This window comes from Zalophus californianus, chromosome 8, assembly GCF_009762305.2.
Source record: "Zalophus californianus isolate mZalCal1 chromosome 8, mZalCal1.pri.v2, whole genome shotgun sequence".
NCBI lineage: Eukaryota > Metazoa > Chordata > Mammalia > Carnivora > Otariidae > Zalophus > Zalophus californianus.
In genome coordinates, this window is record NC_045602.1 from 52,632,460 (window position 1) to 52,653,698 (window position 21,239).

Below are 21,239 nucleotides of genomic sequence, written 5' to 3' on the forward strand. Positions count from 1 at the left end.
ATCCCCAGACCAGGGCTTGTCCTCTCCGGTTCCCCTTTCTGCCTCGCCCCACTGCTCCCCAACACTGAAACAAATGTCAGCCGCTGACCATCCTGTTGCCTCTTCTGCTCGCCTCACACCAGCCCACTTTGCTCACTTCTGCCGTGTGAGCTCGTAAGCTTGGTGAGGACACACCTCATACCCTTATGTATTTACAGTACCTAGAAGAATGTGATAATTAATTAATTCCCACTAGACCAGAAACTCTGAGTCCGTGCAGAGAAAGCAGAACATTCTGTTCTCACTCGTATGAACCGCCCCAGCTTTGAGTTGCTGACACACATACTCTGGTCAATAAAACCAACATACCTTGAGGTAAGGCCATATATGTCATGGGCTTATAAAGAAAACGTAACAGTGACCCAAGATGATAGTCTAAAAAGAGGGAGCTCTTTCTAAAATACTGTCACTCTTAAGCTTTGTTTTTTATAAAAACAACAGTCTCTAGGTTTCTGGAGAATCTAAAATGACATCTCACACTAAAATATGAGATTAAAAAAGTTAAAACAAATAACTAGTCAGAAATAGCCAAAGATAGTGAACAAAACCTGAAACATTTATGTTTCAGTTGAACCCTAGATGGTATTTTGTGTCTTCCTTTAATAAATCCCTGCTAGAACCCAACTACATCAGGAAACAAATGGGAAAAGGATTTCCAAAGACAGTAAAGCCATAGAAATGCAAGGTTAGGACTTGCACACCCATTTTCCCCTGAGGCAGATTCAGCACACTGTTGGTCTGCTGCCTGCAGAAGCCTTCAAACAAAGGAAAACAGTTGAAGGAAGACACCCAGGTGACATTTGAAGAGTTCCAGTGTCCTCAGCCAGTGGCAACCAGTTTGAAGTTTCTCACCTGTCCGAAATGCTCTTCAGTGACTGAACTCCCTGACTTAACTTTCCCACAGCAAAGTGTGAAAACAAATTGCTGAGCCAAGGAAAACATTTCACATGGCCCTGGCCACGGTACATTCTAGTGGGATCTGAGCAGAGTCAGACATGTAAAGAGAGGAGCCTGTCATCAGTCCACCAGCAGGCTGCTATGTGACTAGGGATGTACCCCCAAGAGATCAAGATAGGGAGCAGTTTGGGGCTCGAGCCACTTTCTGTAGATCTTCTGGCACCCCAACAGGCAGATGGTGGGGCATAGGGGTTAAGTTATGACATTGGGGCGCCGGGCTGACTCGGTAGAGCATGCAACTCCTGATCTCAGGGTCATGAGTTCAAGCCCCACGTTGGGCATAGAGCTTATTTTATTTTTTTCTTAAGATTTTTTTAAATTTATTTGTCAGAGAGCGAGCACAAGCAGGGGGAGTGGCAGGCTCCCCACTGACCAGGGAGCCTGATGCGGGGCTCTGTCCTAGGACCCTGGGATTATGACCTGAGCCGAAGGCAGACGCTTAACCGACTAAGCCACCCAGACATCCCTGGAGCTTACTTTAAAAAAAAAAAAAAAAGTTATGACATTCCAACCATATGTCTGGAGAAAGTGCATGGCCTCATTCTCTCTCTACCCACACCAGAAGCAGACACTGAAGGTCACATACCAGGCAGGATAACCCAGCAATGAATGGATCTGGAGGTCAGACAGACCCGAGTCTCTCATCCAAGTGGCTTAGCTCCATAAGGGGGGATATTAATATTTCACAGCATTGTTAGGAGGGCCCAGTGACCATAACGCATGCAAAGCTGTTGCTGTCCAAGATGAGAGCCGCTAGACACACAGGGCTATTTAAATTAATTCACTTCATTAAAATTTAGTTTCCAGGCCTCACCTGCCACAGTCAAATACTCAGCAGCTCCAGGTGGCCAGTGGCTACCCTATGGGACAGCATGGATATAGACTGTTTCCATCATCATAACAGTTCTATGAGCACTGGAGAACATTCCAGCCCCGTTCCCCACGGAGCAAGAGCAAGAGGGCTCAGTTACCAGACACTGTGACCATCGCCACTCCTGGAGGATGCTGTAAGGTCCTACCGAAAGGAGCAGTGGAAGTCGGGTAGACCACCAAACCCATGGCTGTCTATGAGGCCCCCCAGGGTCAGAGCTGCAGAGAAGAAGCCCATACCCCATCCAACCCCCTCCTCCCCTTCCCTCAAAGCAGAGAGGTTTAGGACTTGGGGAATCCACTTTTTTTTTTTTAAGATTTTATTTATTTATTTGAGAGAGAGAGAGAGAGCACATGCGAGGGGGGAGGGTCAGAGGGAGAAGCAGACTCCCTGCCGAGCAGGGAGCCCGATGTGGGACTCGATCCAGGGACTTCAGGATCATGACCTGAGCCGAAGGCAGTCGCTTAACCAACTGAGCCACCCAGGCGCCCCTTGGTGAATCCACTTCTTAAGAGGCCAACAGTGGGTAAGCCCAGTACAGGTGTCCTTGTGCTCAGTTTCTCCATTCCTACCAGAGCCCTGTGGAATTTCTCTATGTTAAAGGCAGGTTTGTGTAAATATATTTCTAAAACCATAGTCCTGGGTCCTTAATTCAGTCCTTGACCCTCATAGTGAAGACCATATCTTGGGACCTGTGCCAAAAGACTTGGCTGAAAGAGGACTGGCCTCCTGCCAGAGAACACATCATTGTTTATAAAGACAACGTTTCTTAAGAGCCTTAAAAATGCTCCCATCCTTTTATTTACATTTTTAACACACAGCGCTTGGGTCAGACACTAAGATATTCACGGCAGTTCTCATAACTCTGTGAAGTAAGTTTTGTTATCATTTTAAAGATGCATAATCAGTGGCACAGAGAGGTTAAGGAATTTGCTGAGGCTCACACAGGCATGAAGCAAGGAATGAGATTTGAACCCATGACAGTTTGGCTCTAAAGTCTGTACCCTATTGTGCCCTCTTGTGGGACCCTATCCTGAGGAAATAATCTCAAATGCAAACAAAGCTGTGTACATTAAGGTAACTACCTGACAGTATTTATGATATCAAAATTGGATCCAGCCTAAATGGTAAAGGTTTGGTGAAGCATGCTGCGCACACGTATTACTCTGCAGCAGTTTAAATGCCTGGCGGTTTTCTAATGACATAGCAACATGGTGAGGAGATGTGAGATGATACATTGATGCAAAATTGTAAAAAAAAAAAAAAACAAACAAACTAGATAGAAATAGTTTAAAGAGAAACATGTCCGTTTGCCATTTGGGGAGGTGGGGTTGGCAACAGTGTGAGCTTTTTTTTTCCTTTCTGCTTTATTATAATTTATGTACTTTCCTATTTGCTTAGAAACTTTCCTTTTCCAGTTGAAGTTTTTTAAGAAAAAAATGTTTAAGAGCATGGCCCTATATGCATTATCCTATTTCTTGAAAATTGGAAAAGGGCCCCGTGAACCAGGTGAAACAGGGACTTCCAGAGAAAATGGAGCAAGTCTGCGGAACTGGAAGGCTTGCAAGCCCTTGGCAAAGCGGTGAGAAAGGCACAGTGTGGATAATTTCATCCTTGTTCAAAAGGAGAGGCCTACAGCCACAGTTTGCACCTATGAAAAGCACCAGAGCAATGACAGAGTAACAGAAATGGAAGGGCCTCGGGGACCCAGCTGGCTGGGGCACAGTGCCTTTATTTCCAGCTCCTGTTGCGGCCCAGCCAGCCTCCTTCTCCCTTCTGTGCTGGGCTCTTTCTTCCTGGTGCGCTGCTTTCTTTTTGGTTTTTATTTGGGAGAAGTAGCCTGAATGGGACTCCAGAGCCTCATTTCAGAATTGTGAAGACAAAACAGCATGCCAGGATCTTTGTGTTTGGTAAAAGCCACTGCAGACAGATGAAATTGGTCAAATGATGTACGAAAATGTTCAGTCTTCACACATTTTCCATTCCCCCTTGTGATAAAACAACTCCGATTCTGTTCAGATTCCTTTCTGAAACAGGGTTCTAACATCTCCCGTTTCTCCTGCACCTGAATTGGGGGGCCCGTTTTATAGCTACCACCCTGAGGAAATGCCTGGAGGGAGGGAGGGAGGGAGAGAAGGAATGAGAAAGGGAAGTGGAGGTTTTGAATTGCTGGTTCTTGAGTTTGTGTAAACGATGGGTCTCCCTCCGTGGTTCTCAGGCCTGGATGCACATGAGAATCACCTGGGTGCCCAGTGCAATTGGATGAGCATCTCTGGGGGTGTGGCCTTGGCCCTGGCATTTTCCACATCTTCCCAGGTGATTCCACTATGCAGTCAGGTGGGAACCAGGGCCTACCTGAGGTAAAGGGAAGGACAGCAGCTGAGTCAAGCCTGATTCATTTGCAACCAGGTGAGGTGACTCTTCCCCTCCTTAGGTGATTTGTACCTAATATAATCGGCATAATGAAGTCTAATATCAGTAGAAGCTTGGGAAGGTTTTTTTTTGTGTTTTGTTTTGTTTTGTTTTGTTTTTAAAGAAAAGCTATGTCACCAAACCTTTTCTTTTTCCCCACCTCATAAAAAAGCAACTGGGAAGCATCCCCACTATTACAAATGATCTGGGAGGAGAAAGGACCTCCCTCTACCCCAAGGCCAAAAAGTCTAAATTGTGGCTCTCAACTGCGGCTGCCAGGTGGAATCGTCTGGGAGCTTTAAAAACACTCATGACAGGCCTTACTCCCAGAAATATTCATGTAGCTCGTCTAGGGTGTGGCCTAGACCTCAGGATTCATTCAAGCTCCCCAGGCAATTCCAGTGGGCAGCCAAAGTGGATGTCACTAGTAAAACCTTCATGGTGGCTCTCAACTCTGGCTTCATCAGAATTCCTTTTGGCCTTTTCTTCAAAACACCCATTTTCAGAGAGATTTTGACCTTGGGTAAAGCCCAAGGATCTGGTATTCTGCCTCCCACCTGCAGTTAGGCTGCTTGGGGCAAAGATCCACTCTTCTCAGAGCTCACCTAAGCCATGACCTGGAGTCTCGTCTATTAGGCAGTAACCGTGTGCCTCACTGGGCAAGTTTGTGTTCACAAGTACGCTGGGCTCCCTAATTCAGGGAGACTGAGATGTACTTACAGCTGTGACACTGGGTGACAGAGACATTCTTGTTGACATGAAGACTTTCCCAAGGGGCTAGGACCCCTGCCAGGGGCAGTTTTGAGGCCAAGCTGGTTGTGAAGGGCCCAGCACACAAACAGGGAATGTTCCTCTGGAAGGAAGAATATGGAAAGTCAGCAGAAGGTGACCCAGCTCAGAAGATTAGCCTTCTTAGTGAGTTAAGACGGCATTGTTTAGGGGGAACTTTGGCAACTTGGCACACCCACAGCAAGGACACCTCTTTACGGGGCAGTGAGCAATCCATCTTTGTTCTTGCAGTGAGTTTTGTGAGCTTGCCATGAAATCACTACCCCAGAGTGTCTTCCACACCAGTCTGCATTACCGTAGAAAGGTAGCCTTCCTGGTTGAGATGGTTAATTTTTAAACCCAGGAGCCCCCCGGCCCCCATTTCCTCATCTATAAAGAAGGTAAGTAGCAGCCCTGACCTCACATGCATTTGTGATTGTTGGGAACAAAAGAGATTGATTCATATAGGAATTTGACAATAAAGGGTATGTGTTATAATTAGCGCTTGGATGCCACTCTTTTTTTAAATGGGATTTCTTGGAGTCCCCAGCGTTAATGGGTTAATCCATAAGGTTCACAGAACCAAGTGGTTAGGGAGGCGTTAGAACCTTTCTCTCCCAGGGCCTGCAGGTCCGAGTAGGAACGTTTCAGAAATGGGAGCGCTTACCCTTCTGCAGCCTGGACTTTTCACAAATGGGCACACAGCCTGGACTTTTCACAAATGGGCACACAGACCCTCACTGCGCTGCCTGAGGAGGAAGCAGCATGGACACTGGGCTATGCAAGAACCCAGACTCTGGGCTGAGCAGACCTGAGTGTGAATTTCTCTCTCTTCCCTAGCAGGGTGGCACAGGCAAATGACTTGACTTTTCTGTGCAAGGATTAAAAGGCAAAACGTATGTCAAATGTACAGTAACCCGTAACAGAAAAGCAAGGGCCTGAATGCAAACTGAAAAATACCTTTAAGTAACGTATTGTTATAACAAGTGGACTCTGGGATAAAGAGCCTCAGTGAAAGGCCTCCACTACGCAGTGCTAAAGACAAGCTCGTATGCTCTGCTATCCCAGGGTGAAGCCTTAAGCAGCAATTTTTGCAACATCTCCTGTTTGGCATAAATCTTTAAACCATACTGTACCTGTTCCTTGAACATTAAAATGATTAAATTTTTGTTAACATTAAGCAAAACCTATGCTCCAGAAAAATGCACCGTGTTTATCCTGTGGCCCCAAGTCTCCCTCTGGCATCTGGGGTCTGAAAGCCCAGGAGCACAGGTTTAAGGGAACCACAAATGTGATAGAAGGCAACCAGGACCCTTAATCCCCCTTTCTTTCTCCTCGTTCTTCAAAGGCCTTTTAATCTAAACGTGAAGGTGGCAGACTGGCTATTTCATCAAAAGGTAGAGCTCTTAAAAAAAAAAAAAAGTTTAGCTATCATTGCCATGTCTTGGGAAAAAAACAAAAACTTTAAATCCAGTGTGTGATGTTTGGTGCAGGGCTGCTCTTGGGGAAGTCCCTGTGGGAAAGAAGCTTCCCCACCTGAGAAGACAGTGGTGATCAAACATTTTCTTTACAATAACAAAGTCATCTGGACAATGGGACCTGTGCATAAGCAAAGTATCTTCTGTTGAGCAGACTCATATGCTTGGAGGGGCGGGGGGCAGGAAATGGCTGCAGCAGAAAATGACCATCCCTTCCTTATGGCTGGAACCAGTCCTAAGGATCATCCTACAAGAACCACTTGGGTGGCCCCAGGATGGGGGTGCTGAGCAGCATCAGCCTTCCGCATACAGGAGGAGGCTGTTACTAAAGTGAAAGAGCCTTTGGATATTAGTAATACCAGTAATGTCACCTTGGTATAGGTAGTGACCGTTACAGGCCACAGGGCATGTTCAAGGGCATGACCTCTCTCGTGCCCTTGCTGATCCTCCAGTGGAACAAGACCAGGTGTTGGAAGTGAGAAGCAGGTTGGTGGCTTCCCAGGTCCTGCGTTTACCAGATGGTGGCACTGGCCCCAACTTCAGTACTAACCCTGTGCGCTGCCCCCCCCTGCCCCAGTAAATGCTCGCAGGGCTAATTAAATTTGATGAAAACGATAAGAAAGCAAACCACAGCCCGGGTCTGGTTTAGTGTGTTTTCTTTCTCTCATCATCAAATTCTGAATATATACACTTAGTTTAAAAATAACCTGGGTTTTATGAACTGCCAAAATGAACTTGGTGTCCTAAACACACTTGCTGCCTTCTTTATCCCCAGCCTCTGACATAGTAGCAATAACAGTGAAGTGCTTCCTCACATGAGCAAGCTGATCAGTGGCCCCTCATTCTCCAAGCAAGAGGTACCCATGTGGGGAAGTAGGAGCGAGTTTGCAGACACCTTTGCCTCCAGTCGCGAAGGCTGGAGGGGCCCCTTGGGGCTTTTCCTAGGGCTTTGGGTCCCTCTGGCCCAGCCTTCTCTGGGGGTGTGGGGGGTAGGGGAACGAGAGCTCTGTCAGAAGAGCGTGCTGACCTTCCTCTCTTCCGCAGCTGCCATTCTGGGTACGTGGGCGCGCGCTGTGAGCATGCCGACCTCCTGGCCGTGGTGGCCGCCAGCCAGAAGAAGCAGGCCATCACCGCCCTGGTGGTGGTCTCCATCGTGGCCCTGGCTGTCCTCATCATCGCATGTGTGCTGATACAGTAAGTATTTGCCGCCACCCCTAATGTCAGGTCCCCCTCACCGGGCCATCTGCAGCATACCCAGATGACAGGGGCACCTCGGCGTGGCTTATTGCTGTGGTGTCTGATTGGTGTCAGCGAAGCCGAGAGGAACTTCAGTAACGGCCACGCTGTGTCAAGGGCACGCATCCTGGGAGGGTCCCCAACGGTGGGTCTGCGCACTGCTGGAAGCGAGTGGAGAAGCAAAGGTGCATGCTCCTTCCCCACCATTGGGGTTGGAGCCTTCAGAGTTATGATGGGAACGTGCAGGCATTCCAGAGAGCTAGAAATGGCTCCCAGCTTCCTTTGGCAAGTGACAGAGGTGCTTCCTTTCTGCCGAAGGCACGTTGCAAATCCCAAAGCCACATCAGAGGTTTCGGTTGCCATTTGGACAGACTAGGCTGATGGCAGCCCTTCCTCTTTCTCCACTTCTCTGCCCCTCCTGCATCTTCCAAAACTCATCTTGCATGTTCCAGAAAGCCTTCCTGAGCCCTAGACCAACAGAGACCCTTTTCTTGGACTTATTTGCTTGCCCTTATCTGGACTGCTCCACGGAGGGAGACTCCTTAGTGCTGTGTTCACAGCATCTGGCCAGATGTAGTCCCTGGAAATATCTAGAGACATCTAATTCACAGAGCAAGGCCTCTGAGAATTTATACCTAATTGGCTATGCATAAGGAATTCACAGAAGAGCTAAAGGCTCCCAGTCGGCTCAGTGTAGATTAACTCATGATAGAGACGGTAGTGGATGGGCCATCCCGGCAAAGGCCGGAGGAAGCAGCTATGTGTTAATGAAGGAAGCCAGACTGTAGCCCTCTGAGGATGTGTGGAGTTTGGACAGGTAATTATGAGTCTCTGTCCTGTTTTGTTTATTGGTTTGTTGCTGTTGGGGCAACATACCCGCCTCTGGTTCTGGCAACAAATGGATGCCCCGTAGAGCCCCACCCTGCTCATGGTGGCCCTAATTTCAGTCCTTGTGGACCAAGCCAGCCTTACGTGGTGCGGGATGAGGTTGAACTGAGCCAGCCTTTCCTTCCTCTTCAAGCAGTATGTGTCCCCCTGCCACCTGTCTTGGAAAAGGTAGTGGACAAGCAGTCCTGGTTCGGGCTGGAACATAGCCCGGGCTCTGCCGCACATGAGGGTGGTTCTCACGGTTGTCTAGTTGTGTGTGCTCACCCATCATGTCCGTAGTCCTCTATTTCTGTGGCCAGGAGGGTCCCAGAGCCTCAAGAACAAGAACTGCATGCCCCTCTGAGCTTCTCCAGAGGGATTTAAAAGCAAATTTTGCCAGAATCTCTGGAGACAGGGATAGTCTAGGATGCCTGGACGGCCTCTCTCTTTCCCAGGAAGGCAGCTGGTCCCACCTCCCCTCTGTCTTTTCCCGGCCCATCCTTCCTAGAGACCAAGTCCAGAATCCCTGAGCCAGAGACTAAGCCCTTATCCTAACCAGGCTGCTGGTTGCCTGCGCATGGGGCCCTCCTGAGTTGCAGAGTTGGTTGGGACCAGCTTATCCTATGCCAGAGGGTCCTGGAGGCCTTGGTCTCACTGCCCTGGAATGCTCCTTGCTAGGAAGTGACTGGAATAAGCCCACTGCTAGCCAACTGCAAAAGAGTAATCTCTGATAATGGATCTGGAATCAGACTGCTCTGGCCACCCATGACAGAAGTATGTTATGCAGGAAGGTCTCAGGCTCCTTCTCAGCGCTGCGGCCCAAAGATTCGGGGGCCCTCGTAGCCTTTCCCGGACAGTGCCAAGAGAGGGGCTAGGGTAGGGATCATGAGATGCCACCAGGCATCAAGGGCGCAGCACAGCAACAGGCTTGTTTTCTCATTTGTGTCTGGGCCTGTGTCCACCCGGAGACCCTGCCCAGCCCCCATGTGTGGATGCATGGATTAGGCACGTGTCGAGGTTAGAATGAGTAGAAACAAATTCCTCCGTGGTATCCCATGGGAGACAGCTCTAAATATCTACATAATCAATGTCTTCCTTAGTGCTTTCTTCTCTGCCCTTCTTTTGGGTTCCCTGGTTCTTTTTTCATGCAAACTGTGCACGCTGTTCATTCCCGCCCACAGAGGGAGGCAGAAGCACTCGTGACCCTGGTGCTCCAGGGCTCCAGGTGACACGGGTTCCCCAAGAGGTTGGGTTTGCCACAGCTGGAGAATGGTAGTCCACAGAAAGATTCAAAGCCGTGGCGATTCGTGACTCATTCTCTCATTCTTCCCACGGTCCGTTCAGCCCATCCACGTTTCTTGCTTTGCTGCTGGCAAGACGTGAGGGATGCTTGCCCTCCCCAAGCCCTCACAGCCCTGCCAGCCGGCAGTGGCTGCTTTGTCCCAGCCCTGACAGCCGTTATGAGCCCCCCCCGCCCACCTGCTGTGTTGTGGAGAAAGCAGCCAGGGAGGCGGCCAGGTTGCCCCGCAAGCCGGGAGCAGAGCTGTGCTCACAGAGCCAGTCCCTGAGGGGCCAGCTTTTGTTGCTTGCCAGCATCTGCCCCAAAAGCCACCGCTTTACAAGGCGCTCAGCCCCCTGCTGTGTGTGGCCAGCCCTCCGGAGGCCTCCACGGGAAGGCTGCCATAGAGGCCAGAGCTGCACCCCTGCCCCCAGGCTCCTGCCTAGCCCGTGTTCTCTGTCCACAGCTGCTGCCAGGTCCGAAAACACTGTGAGTGGTGCCAGGCTCTGGTCTGCCGGCACGAGAAGCCCAGTGCCCTGCTGAAGGGAAGGACTGCGTGCTGCCACTCAGAAACAGGTGAGGGGCCGCGGCGAGGAGGGGCCCCTTTCCCTTGGGAGACGCAGCTGGGTGGAGAAACCACCGCCTTCTCCAGGGCAGGGCAGACGTTCTTAGAGGGCGAAGCAAGAAGAGGGTGTTTACCCTCCCAAGTCAGGTTTATCCTAAGGTATGTTTTACTCAGAAGGAAGCACTTTTATCTTTACTGGTCTCTGTGACCTTTGACAAGTTGGTTGGCCTCTCTGAGCCTCCGTTTTCTTATTTGAAAAGATGTGCAAGTTGAATGAGTACTGATACAAAGGACCGAGTAGAGCGTATCACAAACTGTAGACGTACAACCGATGTTCATTCTCTTTCCCTTGAGAAAGTCTCCTGCCCTTTCCCATCGGTGAAAGGAGGGATTTGGCCCACAGGTCTTGCAGGACTCTAGTCTTGGATCCTGTGATCTTTAAGCTTACCACTGTTTTGTGAATATTCTCACTGACATCCACGAAGAATACTGGGCATCTGGAAGTGGGACCAAACCCGCATCTCAGGAGTCCTCACCTGAGCATGACCAGCTTGGGGCTCACGGAGGCAAATGGCTCCTTTATCCAGACAAGCCCTAGAAAGCCACACATCAACAAGTTTTTCTGAACTGCTCTTGTGACCAGTAGAGCCCATCATAAGTTTGAAGTTCCTTTTCAGGGAAGTAGTAGAACAGGAGACAGTCACCACAGGCTCATCCCCCAAGGGAGACCTCCTCTAGTTAATAGTTGGCATTCCAGAAGCTCACACTTGTATGGAGAGGGTAGGAAGAAGGGCGGCGGGAAGCTGGAACTCCAACGTGTCCATTAAACCTCTTGGCGATCGGCCCCAGAAGGCGCTGAAGGCCCAGGAGCAGTGTATTCTTCAGGAGCCATAGTAATTGTGCAGAAGCAGGCCTCCTTAGTTAGGAGGCCCACAACTCTTGAGGATGCTAATCCATTAATCCTTACAATGGCCTTAGGAGGAGGAGGATTAGTGAGTGATGCAGGTAAACTGAGTCTGCCAAAGGTCCACTTGGGTCCAACCATCAGTCCACGGGGGAATTAGGATGAGAACCAGGGCCTCTGAAGGCCCCACTCCCCTCTCTCTTCCACTGCCTCAGAGGACCATCCACTGAGCTAATGAAGTTTTTATATTGTTGCTTGGAACCAATAGAAAAATAGTTTAAATCTTTTAAAGAAAATTTATAGTAGATTTTGTGCCATTTGTGTGCACCTCAGGAGAGTCATTTAAGGTAGAGGAAGTTTCTTATTAATGTTACTTCTCTGCCCACATTTGGGAGGACATTAGCTTTGAGCCTCCTGAGATGGCCCCTGAGGCTGAAGCCCGCTCCCTGAGATGATACGCACCTGTCCACCTCCAGAGGAGCCATGGGAGGGACCAGGACAGGAAGATGTCCAGGCTGCGCTGGACTCTAGAGCTGCCGGGAGCTAGGTCCTTGCTGCCTCCCGTGAGCCACAGAGGACACCTCAGAGCCCCACCCATTGAGAAACAAATAGGTCCATTCTTAGCTGGCCTGAGGGGGAAGCCATTCTGCCACCAGAGTCCTGGACCAGCCCACGAGCTGCCCGCCAAGCCATCCCTTCCAGGGGAACTGGCCGCAGGCTGGCCTGACTCTCCTCACAACACGGTGCATCCCCACTCTCTGCTGCCATGCCTCACTTCACATTCAGTCAGCCTTGCCTTTGGCACCAGAAGCACAATTTCAGAAGCTGCTGCCCCTGAGGTTGAAACCAGAGGAATTTTGGAGTTGGGCCTGACTGCCCAAGAGAACCTGGTGACCTTGGCTGATGCATCTCCAAGTTTCTGTCCCAAGCTTGTTTTCCTAGCACGGCTGGGGGCTGGCCTGCAGCACTTAACTTGTTTCTCCTTCCTTCCAGTGGTCTGAAGAGCCCAGAGGGAGTTTGGCCAGGTAGACTCTGGCAGCCTGAGGAAGAAAGGACTTCTTCAGGACGAGCCGACAGACCTTCCTGCTCTGCCAGCAATCACCTGTGCAGCCTTTTTTGTCTTTTGTGGGCCTTCCTTCAACAACTCTGTCAAGAACTCTGTCTGCTTGGGGTTATTTGGTGTGACCTAGAGAAGAAATCAGTGGACCATAGTTTAAAGACTGGTCAAAAAAGAATTGCAAAGGGGTGGGCTTCCTGTTGACCTAGCTCAGGTGTGTGCGTCTGCCTGCCTCGGAGCCCAGGGGTGTGTGGTGCTGTCTTCTGCCAGTTACGGAGGCTGGGCCCATCTCCCCACAGCAGTATCCATCCTGCGCAACCCTGGAGATTGCCATCATTGAGTATTTTCTCATCCGTTTATTGGAGAAGAAGATGGACACAGGGTAACTATTGATTACATGAAGATGCCAAGTGTAAGAGGAGCTGTGTATGTCCTCTGTCCACGAGCCCCTCAACCAGCCTGATGTCTCCCACAGGCACACGACGCCGAGGACCTTCCCAAGCCATCGGCAGCCTTGGAAATAATTTCTTATTTATGAGACGGATGATGGTTTCATTTTTAATCTCTTAAGTCAATGTAAAAAGCATAAAACCTTTTCAGACTTCTACACAAATGACGTATGTAATGCTGGCTAAAAAGTTGGCCGACTGATTACAACCATCTGGCCTCTTTGGGACGGCTAAGACTTGGGAAGAGCCACCCGGGACTGCCGAGATGGAACCAGAGGAGGAGTTGCTGATGAGAGCGAAGACTGGGGCTCAAGGGTCTTGCCATTTAAGACACAAAGCAAGGAAATGCCCCAGATACATTCCAGTAGAAAAGTTAGCCATTCCAGCAGCAGAGATTTGTAGCTTTGTTGGGGAGAGAGGTAGAGAGTGCCTGTGTATGCATCCTCACGGGAAAACACAGGACTAACTGCTGCATGATTGAACGGCTTAACTTCCTAGTGCTCCCTCCGAGCACAGATGCTTAGAAATCGAGCACAAGCAGAGAGCCACAGGCATTTGGGGCCACATCCATGGAAGGGGGACTGGTCATTTACTTTCCATGTTGTTGCTTGGTTGATTTGTGGCTTTATTTTTAAAAGGAGAAATTGAACTTTCCTATTTATTTTCTAGCATTAGAAGAAATAATCCTGGTGATTTTTTTTTTTTCCCTTTTCCATTCAGGATGCTGGTTTTATTAACAAAAACTCTAACAAGTCACCTCCATCAGAGTGGGTCTTGCTTTCCCCTGAGAGAAGGAGAAATTGTTTTCATGGGCATCTGGGTATGTTCTGACCCATCGGGCTTGCCTGTGGAAAACACTGGTTCCCTCCAGCTAAACAGCAGAGAGCTCATCCCTAGGAATTTTCATTAAAAATTGTAAACAGAATAACAGTGAAATAATACGTGAAGTCCTTATGTGAGGGAACTCTTTATTCACTAATATTTGAAAAATGAAAGATTTCTACCTATTAGTGCGTCTAGCTCCACCCATCACGAAAGGGACCTTTAAAACATGTGAAGTTGGCTTAAAATTTCTATCAGGTTATTTTTGTCCTCCCCTAATTCTTCTTCCCCAATCTGTCCATTTCTATGAATTGTCTCATTTCTTACAATTTTGAGGCAAGTGTGTGACCCGTGTCTTAGCTTTGGCACTTTCATGGAATGATGGAATGAAGCAGTGAGGGCAGAAATGGGGTCTGCTCGCCTGCTGGCCCCGCTGACGGTGTAATCGATGCAGCTCCCAGGCTTAAGCTGGCATTGCTGGCGCCCATCCTACAGTGGCAGGGATGCGGGCCGAGGCTTCCCGGTAGCATCTTGCTCAGAGACTGGTCCCACTGACCCGGGTTTGCAGAGCCCCCGTTTTCACTCCTCTCATCGGACCCTCCTGAAAGTCTGAGAGCCTGGAGAGAGAGACCAATGGCAGTGGGTAGTGTATTTTTAACTTCAGGTCACATTTTTACTTTAGGACAATCTTTCCTCAGTCTTTTAGAGACTATTTGAGGTCTGGTTGCCTTCAGAGAATAGGAACCGATGTGAAATGTTTTGTGGGACTTTATTCACCTGATGGAGGGCAGGATCCGTGTTCAGTCTCCAGGCGTCCAAGAGTCTTTGCAGAGGTGTGAGGAGGATGAGAACCTTCTCGGGTCCCTGCAGGGACTTCACCTTTAACGTCTGTGAATGCTGTGGGCCTCCTGTGAGTGCTCCCGAGGCAGTTCTCCATAAACCAGCAGGTCCGAAGAGAGTTGGAAGCAGAGGCTAGGTGACGGCAGGCCTGGACGGACCTTCATCCATGCCCAGGATAGGAGAGCCTTGCTTCTTGGTGATTTCTCTTTAAAAATCAGATGGCCAGCAAGCATTGGATTCCTGGGCCATTTCATGGTGTTGGTACATTTTGAGTTAGCTGTAAAAATGCCCCCGTTTTGAGGTTAAAAATGCATCTTCGAATCCATCCTTACAGGTTCCCTGTGTTTCCTTGGCCTCTAGAAAGCCAAGGACTATGACTGGGGATTCATTCCTGAGGCCTTTCCTGGTCAGCAGCCGCACACCTGGGAGCGGGAAGCAGAGCTGCTTCCAATGTCTAGCTCAGGAGAAATGAAAAGCCCCCATTAAAAAAAGGGAGGGGGTGCTTGCAGATATTTGATGGAGCCTAGATTCTCCCACTGCTCTACAGGCTGTGACATCTCTAAGCATACTGGCCAGAAACCTTTTCTTCGAGATGGAAAGATAGCCGCCAACCCTGATCTGGAAGATGCTTCTGACACACACGAAGTCAAGCAAGATATGAGCTTGGCCATTGTGTTTCAGCAGAGGAGGTGGGCGCAGTGTCCCAGAGTCTATTTTCCTAAGAAAGGAGGAGGTGGGATTGACACTTGGCCACCAGGGCATTGGTGAGGCAGGAGGAGGTGTGGTTCTAGAGCTTCCTGGGAAACTGTGCTCTGCAGGTGGAGAAGGTGCATCTTCAGCCAGATCTTGCGGGGTCGGGTTGTCTCGCTGTGCCTGGGCCACAAGTCGCTTCTCGCAGCAGTTTTGGCAGAAGTGGATCGACAAGCTTCCAGCGCTACTCAGGAGACCCTGCCCACCCAGTAGGATCTGGGCTTCGGTGTCTCCCAACCTGCTTGGCCAAGGAAGGGAAGGATGCAAAAGCCCGGCCCCAAAGGGGACATCACAGACACGAGACGAACACATACGTTTGTTCTCCATGTTGGAACATAAGGCCGGTCCTCTCCAGCTGCTGATTTTACCAGGCTCTCTGAAAGACCTCGTGGTGAACATACCCACAGTCCCGAAAAGCAGCCCCTCTTCCTAGGGTAGTAACTTACTGAAGTATTCAACTTTTCATTATCTTTATTATAACAAACCTGATGCTTTTTTTTTTTTTAGAACTTGTTACTCTGACTTCTGTATATGTTGCACTGAAAAGGTTAATATTTAATGTTTTAATTTATTTTGTGTGATAAGTTAATTTTGATTTCTATAATGTGTTAATGTGATTAGCAGTTCTTTTCCTTAATATCTGAATTATACTTATTTAAAGAGTAGTGAGCAATATAAAATGCAGCTGTGTTTTTCAGTCATGTGCATTGTTGTCCAGTTGTACTGTACCTTGTTTGGAAGGATGAAGGAATGAACTCTTTTTTTTTTTTTCCTAAATCAAGACTGGAGCTTTTCTTTCATGAGATTGGCGTATTGCTGAAAAATTAAGAATTTTCCCTACACATGTGAATGATGAGGAAAAATTAGATGCTCTTTTGCAAATTTAGGGAATCCTAAAGTTAACCAGAGTTGATCCCTGTCTGCTTGAAGAAAACGAATCCTCCGAAGTTCCCAGTGTATTAGTCTTTCATCTGCTATGTATCTGACAATATGCTAAATGATGCAGAGGAAAATATAAAACACACAATCCCTGCCTCCGAAGGAACTGAGATCTGGCTGAGAGACTAACATGCAAAAACTAATTCTGGACCAATTGCAGACAACTTGCAAAGAAAGCCTAAACTGTTAAGGTAGAGAGCACGTGTGAATAGCTGTGGTTCTCCAGGTGTGCTCCCCAGACCAGCAGCATCAGCATCACCTGGGACCTTCTCAGGAATGCAAATTTTCAAGCCTCTTCCCCAGACCTGTTAAATTCCAGAGGTGTCCCACGCCCCCCCTCCACCTTCTAGGTGCTTCTAATACATGCTCAAGTTTGAAAAACACTGTCCTCTAGGACTCAGCGAAGGGCAAGTTAGTGTGGGGCCACAGTTTTTAGGAAAAGCTTTATAGACGCTTTGCGGAGGAAATGAAACAACGCACTTTACCCCTTAGGTGTTCAGAGTTAATGGCCATCAGAACGTATGGTCATGACTTAAGGCCTGCACTTATTTGGAATTTCTCTGCTCAGCCTAGTTGAAGGAGAAAACCGGCCCGTCCACCCCTGACCCCCACAACCCTCAGTCACCCACCCCGTTCCCCACTGCCCAGTTTCTCACTGTAAGGAACTTTCTGCAACTATCAGCCCAGTTCTTACAAGCCTCACTGCACTTAAATCCCCATGGTTAAACCCCCTGCTCTTCTAACCCATGTGTGGACCTCACGCGTGTGACCTAGGAGGAGCTCACGCAGCAGAGAGCAAAACTGGCGGAACGGCATGAGATCTTGGTCCCAGGGGATGCTCAGCTTCAGGAGCAAGGGCAAGCCCGCAGACCCCGTTGTCCAGGCCCCAGAGGGCTTAGGATCTCCCTGACCTGCAGGAAGATGAAAACCTAGGCAACTCCTTGTTCCAAGTGTGCTGGCCTGGTAGCTGTCCCCCAACAGAGCCTTTATCCACCTCTTGGAAGAAGGAGGGAGAGACCGGCTCCCCTTACTCCATGTTCCCTCCCTCCCCGTGACCCTATTCCATCTCCAGGGACCTCTCCAGGCCTGTTTCTAACCCAAGGGATGTTCTTCTTGTCCCGCTCCTTCTCCCTGATTTCCAAGCCCTCCTGCCGGGCCCCCCTCTGCCAGAGCCAGTATCGGGTGGCCGCCCCTGGTTCTAGCCAGCTGCCCTGGACTGTCCGGGATGTTGCAGGCAGCACTCCCCCCAGGAAAAAGCGCCGATGAACTTTGAGTCAATCTTCCCTCATTTATCCAGGCTACTTGAGGTTGCCAGCTTGAATCCATGATCTGGACTGACAGGGCTAGTCTTTTTGGTTGCTGTTGGCCCAAACTTCAGACCCCCCCCTTCTGCCTGGTCCCGGTGTCCCTGCCTCCTGCCTCACCCCATTTTGGGGTGTGTGTGACCTCACCTTGTCTCCTGCCAACTCCGAGCTCTTTGCCCGGGAGCCCCCAGGAATTGCAGCACCAGCATTCCCTGCTCCATCTTCTGAAACCCCCTCTTCCACATTTGCTCTCTGCACTTGCTACTTCGGCAGGCCCTGAGGTTTCTGTCCCAGCCTTTCACCTTCAAAAATAGACAGTGACGTATTCATGGGCACACAGCCTGGGGCTAGCAATGCTTTTTCCATGAAGCTAGTGTCTCTCACCCCAGATCAATCAAACTGTAGAATCTGTCGGGGTGGCGCTGGGGCATCTGTTTAAAATCTCCCTACTGCCTTCTAAACACACCACAGCCCAGGGAGAAGACGGCACAGGAGCGGTCTCGTGTCTGGGGCTGTGACTGCCTGGTCCCCACCCAGTCCATCCCCCCACCCCCGTCCATGCTTCCGTGTCCCATTATCCAGCAGGTGGTAGCCCCTAGGGAAGCAGGGCATCCTGGACTTGCTTTTAGGTGGGATCATCTAGGGCAGAGAAGTGAGAAAACTCTGAGAAGAGGAGCCTGTAAGGAGTACCATGTGACTAGCCCTTGAGGTCACGCACAAGTGGGCGACGGCTTTTCAGGAACCAAGTTTTGCAACTGGGAATAAAAACATGGTGACACTTATGCCGAAAGGGAAACAGGAGAGAGAGAAAGAAAAAGCAAAAAAAAAGCCTCTCCCCAGGGACATTTACTCCTGTGGAAGCTTCAGGCCCTGGCCCGCTGCTGCTCGGGTACCGTAGGACCAGAGGCTGCCCTGTGCCATGAAGCCCCCCGGGGCAAGCCCCAGTCCTGCCAGGGAGCCCCTCCCGGGAGGTCAGGAGAATGCAGCTGAGAGGGGGTCAAAGGAACAGCTCCACTACCTGGAGCTGGGCTGCCCTGCATGTTCCAGAAGGAATCCTCAGGTCTGCAATGTGACCTCCCCTAAGAGCTGTGCTGGGAGGAGCCAGGGTTATTTAAACCCTGGCCGGTCAGAACAGAAGCGACGTGACTCTCCCACCTGCCTTTGGTCCCAAAGGAGATCCCGCAGCAGAGTGAGCCAGAGTGCAAGGGTTCTGGATCCCTGTGGTGGAAGGAGGCCTGGGGACGAAGACCCGGGGTTGGTTGCAGGCCTGCTGCTTGCTGGCTGTGCTCCCCTGGGGTGTTACTGGGCCCCCAGTGCCTGTCTGTCTAGCTCCTGCCTCTCTAGCTGAGGGAGCTGTTGAGATAAAGTTTGCAAATTCCCACTTGCTCAGCCTGATTTTTGGAATAAAAAAAATCTAGTGCTATCCGAAATGCCACTAATATATTGTCCGGTTCAAGGGAGGCTCCACTCTCTGATCCTCTGCCGACCTTCAGTTCAAGGCAGAAGAAGGGACGTGTCATGAGAAATATTTCCAGAGATCCAGTGGCAAATGGGGCCACAGCAGAGGGTCATGCTCCTGGTTTGCGACCCCTAGAAGTGGCAAAGGACGCAGAGGAGTGAGGAAACTGTCCTTGTAGAGAATGTTGTGCAGCGTGGCCTCAAGGAGTAGAGCCAGAGGCAAAAATGTTGATTTCTGCTCAATAGAGGGTCTTTTTCATAGCCAGAGCCTCCCCCTGGGCTAGGGGACTCCCCACCACCAAAGCCATCGAGCAGCGGCTGGGTGACCTCCAGGGCACAGGGGGTCCCCTGGTGGACTCAACCATGTCCTGCAAAGCCTCTGGGGTCCAGTCCTCCTCCAGCACTCTAACCACTGCCTCCTGTCCAAGGGTCGATGGGCTACCAGCATTCCAAGCCTTCCCACAGCCCCCTTCTGGAATAGTCTGTGAGCCCAGACTTGAGCCTCTGTCCTGCCCTTGTCCTGCTATGGGTCTTGTGGCCTCCCAGGCCTTCCTGGTAATGGAGGGGGCATCTCAGGCCCTGCCCAACCCCTTCCCTCCCACCTGCTGGCATTCAAGCCTGTGGCTTCACCATCCTTAGGAGGGTCCCCATAGAGGGACCACAGCCCAAATGACTCTCAGGAGAGGGCCTTTTCTGGCTCTCTCTATCCCTAAGTGCCTAGGTGTGCTGGTGACTTGCCCTCTCAGATCCACGGTCTGCCCCGTGCCCCTGCGGACAGCCTGCCCAGGGTCCTCTCACCCCGTGGCTTCTGGTACGGCCACTGGGTGGCCCCAGGGGAGAGCTGAGGTGTTTCACCCCCACTCCCTCCCTGCTGCACAGGATTCACACCCCAGGGCTGGGCCCTCACCACACTTCATTTCCACCACTTCCTCCCCTCTCCCTGTCCCTTCGGCCCAGGGGCTGATGATGGCTCCCCCGGACACTCTGCCAATCTTTCCCCTGCTTGCTCTTTAATTTCCAAGAATGCTTAGCCAGAGGCAAGAAATTCAAATGCTTCCGGGAGTGAAGCTGGTAATCGGAATGAGTGGGGCTGTTTGGTGGAAGCGTGAATGCGAACGCCTGAGTCCGGGAATCTGGGGTGGGAGGTAGCCCTTGTGAAGAGCTGGAGGGCCCAGACCTCTTCAGAAGGGGGCGCCACGCCTCCCCTCCTGCTCCTCCTGGGTATCCAGCACGGTGGCCAGATTTTCCGTTTTTTTTTTTTTTTTCTTTTTCAAGAGAAGCAGGAAATCTGGACTTTTACATAAAATAGCTCCATTTCTAAATGTGGCTCAAATGTATAAACCACGCGGTGGCCCCACCAAAATCTGTCTGCAGGTCACCATCCGTCTGCAGCCTCCACTCTCAAGCTGTCTGCTTGTCTCCGGCTCTGCCAGGCCTTTTCACGCCTCTCTGCCAGCACAGTTCTCGTTGCTGGAAATGCCTGTTTTCTGCTTCTGTGTCGGAGCACGCTTCTGTTCCTTCTAGAACAGAAGGCTCACACCTCGCTTTCTCTCTGAGGCCTGCCCGGAGCCCCCACCCAGAGCCCTCACGTTATACGCACTTCTGTTACATAGCCTATGACCAGTGGCCATGCCAGTGGTCCTGTGCCCCAGGTCATAAGCTTCTCAAGGTCAAGAATCTCTGTCCTCTCTGTCTTTATAGCCAAGCATTTAGCCTGATGCCTGAGACACGGAAGGTAACGCAGTAACATTTTGTGTAACAAAATCATCGGCTATACTGATGGACCCATGTACGCCCCCTGAGGCAGTGTCATATGGGACCACTGGGTCCTGGAGGGTTGGGTGATTAGATGAAGGGACTTGGCATTGACTGCTACCTGTCACACACCTCACAGGTCAAAAGGTCTTTGTGACCCTTTCTGCTTCCCTATCTATCCTGAGAAGCTTTGCTTCTCGGCAAAAATGCATTACACGTTCTGACCAGTGGTTTACCAAGAACTTTGTCACAGCCCCGGTGGATTTGACAGGAATGTTTTGTTTTCCTCTTTTTCCTTCCACAGTTTTATTAGGGTACAGTTGACATATAACATTATGTAAGTTTAAGGTGTACGGTGTGATAATTTGATACATGTATTTATTGCAAAATGATTACCACATGAAGTTAGTTAATACTCTATCCCCTCACATAATGACCATTTGTGTGTGTGTAGTGAGAACACTGAGGATCTCATCTATCAGTAACTTT

At 50.1% G+C, this 21,239-nt stretch overlaps 1 protein-coding gene across 3 annotated transcripts in view; it reads left to right on the top strand.

Moving 5' to 3' along the window:
* Positions 1-16,071, top strand: part of TGFA (transforming growth factor alpha) — a 105,772-nt gene extending 89,701 nt beyond the window's left edge. For all 3 annotated transcript variants that reach the window (XM_027623461.2, XM_027623459.2, XM_027623460.2), the window contains exons 4-6: positions 7,570-7,719; positions 10,374-10,483; positions 12,370-16,071. In XM_027623461.2, the coding sequence (XP_027479262.1) occupies positions 7,570-7,719; positions 10,374-10,483; positions 12,370-12,377 (268 nt within the window). In that variant the 3' untranslated portion in view covers positions 12,378-16,071. The remainder of the gene's footprint in view (positions 1-7,569; positions 7,720-10,373; positions 10,484-12,369) is intronic.
* Positions 16,072-21,239: the final 5,168 nt, after the last annotated feature.